The 6,000-nt window shown below is 39.6% G+C and overlaps 1 protein-coding gene across 7 annotated transcripts in view; it reads right to left on the reverse strand.

Moving 5' to 3' along the window:
* Positions 1 to 6,000, reverse strand: part of LOC106870969 (diacylglycerol kinase epsilon) — a 230,670-nt gene that overhangs the window by 39,319 nt on the left and 185,351 nt on the right. The window contains exon 10 of one of the 7 annotated variants that reach the window (XM_089347108.1): positions 2,707 to 2,906. The exons of the other annotated variants lie outside the window; for them this stretch is intronic. Coding sequence (XP_089203234.1) covers positions 2,891 to 2,906 — 16 coding nt within the window. The 3' untranslated portion in view covers positions 2,707 to 2,890. Of the gene's footprint in view, positions 1 to 2,706; positions 2,907 to 6,000 lie in introns of those variants that run through there. 7 annotated transcript variants of the gene reach the window in all.

The raw sequence follows: 6,000 nt of genomic DNA on the forward strand, positions 1-6,000 counted from the left end.
GCCTGACTGGCCTTCGTAGGAGTTTTGAGCGAGATCGTTGCCAGTGCCCCAGGACTGGCTCTTGTGCAGGTGGCACATAAAATTCACCATTTTGAGCGTGGCCGTTGCCAGTACCGCCTGACTGGCCTTCGTGCGGGTGACACGTAAAAGCACCCACTACACTCTCTGAGTGGTTGGCGTTAGGAAGGGCATCCAGCTGTAGAAACTCTGCCAAATCAGATTGGAGCCTGGTGTTGCCATCCGGTTTCACCAGTCCTCAGTCAAATCGTCCAATCCATGCTAGCATGGAAAGCGGACGTTAAACGATGATGATGATGATACTGGAAGGTTTGGAGGTGATGTACAGGAATTATATATTAGAAAAAATAATAAGGTACTCAGATATCTGGATGGTTGTACATTTACAGATTTTTATTAATTAATATGTCATATGTTTTATAAATAGTAGCGCTTGCACCTATTCTTTTAGGTTCTTCAGATATGAAGAATATATATATATATATATATATATATATATATATATATATATATATATATATATATATACGACCATGATTGTTGCCAGCGTCGCCTTAGTGGCACATGTGCCAGTGGCATGTGAATAACAACATTCGAGCATGGTCGTTGCCAGTGCCTCCAGACTGGCTCCTGTGCAGGTGGCACGTAAAAAACACCATTTGGGTGTAGCCATTGCCAGAACCACCTGACTGGCTCTCGTGCCGGTGACACATAAAAGCACCCGCTACACTCTCAGAGTGGTTGGCATTAGGAAGGGCATCCAGTTGTAGAAACTTTGCCAGATCAGATTGGAATCTGGTGCAGCCTTCTGGCTCGCCAGTCCTCAGTTAAACCATCCAACCCATGCCAGCATGGAAAGCGGATGTCAAACGATGATGATGATGATGATAAATAAATAAATACAGAAATAATTTATTCTCAAATGCATGATAATGTTAATACAATAACATGAACAGGATAAACTATCCATATATAGAAGAAGAAATCATTATATAGTTCAAGTTTACAGAAAACAAAAGACAAAGACAGGTGTCGGAACAACAAGCAAGTGTATTAGTTTAATGCTTGGGAAGAATGGAAAAGTCTTTTATGTTTCAAGCCTCTGCTCCTTGACAGAAAGGAATAAGAGGTAAAAAAAATTGTGCAGAATTCAACAGTCCAACATGATGAGATGATCAGAAAAAGAGAGGCTCAATGAAAGGGAGATAATAATAAGAACGATAACAGTGACCCCAAGGAACTAAGGTGCACAAGCACATGTGTGTATGTAAGAATGATGTGGGAGTGAGTGTGTGAGTACATGTGTAGGTGAGTGTGTGTGTGTATGGATGGATGTGTGTATATGTGTTAGGCTAACGTATGTGTGTGTGTGTGTGTGTGTGTGACCAATAGTGTGCTTGCAAGTGAAAGTTATCTGTGTCTATGTGTGTTGCATGTGTGAGTATATATTGTCTGTGTAGAAGTATTATATTCTTGCGTTAGTGTGGGAGTGTGCATGATGGTGTGTGATGTGTGTATGAATAATGGTGTGTTCTGTGGGTGCTGAGAAGTGTTTGGTACTGGTGTGTGTGTAATGGTGTATGAAGTAATGAGTTGAACAGTGTGTATGGGTGTTTGTATAGTGGTGTGTGTGTGGTGAGGGTACCAAGGAAGGTGGTATGCAGGTGTGTAGGTGGAAGGGGCAGTTGAATGTGGGAAATGTGTGGGAATCCTTGTGGGTTTGGTGTCAGATGAAGAGAGGTAGTGAGTTGACCCATTTGGTACAAAGGAACAAAGAGAAAAGATTAATTCCTGTTCACAGCGAAGGTGGGAATCCAGGTGGCCCCTGTGCAGAGACAGTCTGAATACAGGCAGATGTTGTAGCAAATGACTGGTAGAAAGGAAGTGGTGCGAGACTGGGGTGTCATTGCTGAGTCTGTCAGCCAAGTGGTGTCCTGTTTGACCATATATATATATATATGGCTGATGACAATACTGCCTGATTGGCACCCATGCTGGTGGCACATAAAAAAGCACCATTCCAGCATGGTTGATGCCAGTGGCATGTAAAAAGCACCATTCGAGTGTGATCATTGCCAGTGCTGCCTGACTGGCTCCCATGCCGGTGGCAAGTAAAAAGCACCATTCCAGCGTAGTCGATGCCAGTGCCAGCTGACTGGTCCCATGCTGGTGGCACATAAAAAGCACCATTTGAGCATGGTTGTTGCTAGTACCGCCTGACTGGCTCTGATGCCAGTGGCACATAAAAAGCACCCACTATACTCTCAGAGTGATTGGCATTAGGAAGGGCATCCAGCTGTAGAAACTTTGCCAGATCAGATTGGAGCCAGGTGCAGCCTTCTGGCTTGCCAGCCCATAGTCAACTGTCCAACCCATGCCAGCATGGAAAATGGACGTCAAACAACGATGATGATGATGATGAAGAGTAGTATTGATTGTGACTTTGGAGTCTCAACCAGTTAAGCCATCATTGACTGTGGTACATTTGAGTTCATCTTGGCTTTGTGAAGTATCTGTTAAATTAAAATTTTCTAGGGTAAACTGAGCTATGTTGAATGATAATTAGGTTATAGGATAGGTTGTGATAGAGAGGTGATATGGAGAATTTCTATTGATTAATTTTGGGGTTAGCAGCATTTCTTCTAGCTCTTTACATCCTGATTTGAAAACCATCAAGATCAATTTTGCCTTTCATCCTTTCCAAATCAATAAATTAATATATCAGTCAAGCACTCAGGTCAATGTAATCAACTTTGCCCCTCATCTCAAAATTGCTGGTCTTATATTAAAATATGGGGTTGTGATACTGTTCAAAATTTATTCATGCATGTTGAACTTTGTAATCAGGTGTGTCTATTTAGGTATGTCATCATCAGGTCATAGAAGTTCTCAAAAGAAAGGAGTATGTTGGTCAGCAGATGTGTCACTAATTTTAGTTAGTTTTTTTTATTTAGATAGTAATAAGAGATTTTACTTTTTGCTTTGAGGATATTATGATTAAAGATCAGAGTTCAGTCCAGTCTTTAAACCTTTGTAATTAGGTGTGTCAGTTTTTTCAGGTAATGGAGTTTTTAAGGGTTCACAAAAGAATGTAAGTAGGTGGTAAGTTTTAGTTAGTCAGCAGGCTTGTTGTTGTTGTTATTTAGGGTATTTCACTTGTTTGCATGTCATGGTGTTCTTAGTATGGAGATTTATTAATCTTATACATTAATGCTCACAATAAAATGTAAATAGGAGTAAAGGTCAGTGGTTGGCATATTTCTCACTTGGAGTTCATTGCTCTAGAAGTTGTTTAGAAACTTTAACCTTTGTGTCTAGCAGGCTATTTCACATTAGTATTGAAGAAGAATTTCTGCACTTTATTTCATAAGTCTAAAGACTTAATGTATGCTTTTATTTCATCAGATCTTATTTGTCTCGGAATGACTAGTAATGTTTGACTGAAATCTCCTAACAACACTAATGTAACTCCTTCCATAGATTTTTTGTTGCCTCTTATGTCCTGTAAGGTCTTATCAAGAGCTTCCATTGCACCTCTATGTGACATGGTACATTCATCCCAAATGATCAGATGGCATTGACGCAACACTTCTGCTGAACCTGTACCTTTTCTTATGTTAAAATTGGGACTGTCATTTGTGACCAGGTTTAGTGGCAATTTAAAAGCAGAATAATTTGTTCGTCCTCGTGAGAGAATGGTGACAGCAAAGCCAGACAATGCTACAGCAACTTCAATTCTTACCTTGGAGAAAAGCAATGTTGTTACAAATGTTTTACCTGTGCAACCAGGAGCATCAAAAAAGAAAATTCCTCTACTTTTTTTCTCTGACTAATGAAATAATTTTATCATATGCACAACATTGTTCTGGAAGAAGTTTAGGTTCATGTTCATTCACAAATGCAGTCAACTCTGTGATGTCATAATTTGTCTCTCTTGTTATGTCTCTTGTAGTTAAATCACTAATTTGAGAGTTTGTTTTTGGAAGTCCAGAGCCAGTCTCTTGCAAATTTTTACCTCCATTGACCAAAATTTGATTCTCAATTTCAGTCAGTGCTTAGTTAAAAATTGTTTCAGAGAATATCTGCGTTTGCCTGTTGAACTGCATACTTTAAGTCCTCAGCCATGTCCTCATGATGTTTCATCCAAAGCTGTAGGAAACTGCCAAGTTGACACATGTTCAGTATAATTGCAAAATGGTTGCAGAGTTTCCTTGGAGAATCTGATATTGATGCTTCAGTCAATGCAAGATCCCAATGATCATCATTTGCTAAAAAACCTTGTTGATAGCATGCTTCCCTCTACGTTTCACACACATGACTATTTACCCCACTCAAATCTTGGAATGATTTGGGACCATGTACTTCCTGCAAAACAAGACATGTTTCCTCTTGTGCCTTTTATTATTTCTCCAGGTGTAATACTTTGGTGATTGTGGGTAAAGGAGTTTTCTTGCATCTTCATCTACTTGCCACAACTTAAAAAAGGCAGTAAGGGTAGTTTCTTTTGGAGAAAGTGCTTGTTACAAGGCTGTTTGTTTAGTAAAGATAACCCTGTGGCCATTCTCTAGATGGACACTCAAATGAATGATGGCTGGGTGCCTCTCATGAATGGAAAAATTGAAGATACGCCAAATTCCTCTGACATGCTGTGCAACTTCATCATTTTTATTTATCTGCTGACTGCCATTCTGCATAAGAGTGTATGTTGTAGCATCAAAAACTTTGTTTATATATTTGCAAACTTACTTGCTAGAGTTAACAGAGTTGTAGAATTCAACATTGACTCTAGCTACCTGTACTCATCTTTGCTTCACTGTAGAATACTGATCATCTACATCTATCCCATCTCTTTTTGTATAGAGTTCTCACTCTCTACAAGAGGAGATGGGGTAGATGTAGAACATTGTTGTGGGAAACTTTTTTGGAAATTAAAATGGGGATTAATGAAAAAGTGAGTTACGTGAATATCTTCACAAGAGTAATTGAAATAAATGGCGATTGTGGAACGCCCCATGCACACACACACACACATACACAGAATATCAAACATCAGATAAAATGGACATGTGTGTGTGTGAGAGAGAGAGAGAGAAAGTGAGTGAAGGGATGTGTTGTCATGTATAAGTACATACGTAAATGAATAAATATACATCTTTTTTGTATGTATGTGTGCATGTGTGTGTATGAGAGAGAGAGAGAGAGAGAGTAAATGTCACTTAGACATCACTCTATCTCTGTGTGTGTGTCTCTCTCTCTTTGTTTCTCTCTCACACACACAGACATACAAAAAATGTATGCATATGTATTTTTATATATGTACATGTATATGACAACACACCCCTTCACTCAATCACTCTTTTTCTCACACACACACATGCACACACAAACACACACACATACTTAAATGCATACAAATGTACATACAAAAACACGCATGTGTGACTGACTATAAATACACAAAGCTGAACATGGCATGCAAAAAGCAAATGAAAAACAATTTTTTAAGGAAATTAACACGGGCGGTGCATCAGCATGGCCGCAGCTCTAAGCTGAAACTATAAAATTTAAAAAAAAAAAAAAGTGTGCAGGTTCAAGATAAAGAATGCCCATGTTTTTTGGGACACCTCATGTTGAATTGCAAAATTCTAATGAGATATTTGTATAATAATGAAATCAAGCCTGGAGTGTGTATGTTCATATTAGAGACACAGTATGTGTGTGTGTGTGTGTGTGTGTGTGTGTGTGAGAGAGAGAGAGAGAGAGAGAGAGAGAGAGAGGAGAGAGAGAGAGAGAGAGGAGATGAGAGAGAGAGAGAGAGGAGAGAGAGAGAGAGAGAGAGAGAGAGAGAGGAGAGAGAGAGAGAGAGAGAGAGGAGAGGAGAGAGAGAGAGAGAGAGAGAGAGAGGAGAGAGAGAGAGAGAGAGAGGAGAGAGAGAGAGAGACAGAGGAGAGAGAGAGAGAGGAGAGAGAAGAGAGAGAGAGA

This window comes from Octopus bimaculoides, chromosome 2, assembly GCF_046866305.1.
Source record: "Octopus bimaculoides isolate indiv1 chromosome 2, ASM4686630v1, whole genome shotgun sequence".
Taxonomy (NCBI): domain Eukaryota; kingdom Metazoa; phylum Mollusca; class Cephalopoda; order Octopoda; family Octopodidae; genus Octopus; species Octopus bimaculoides.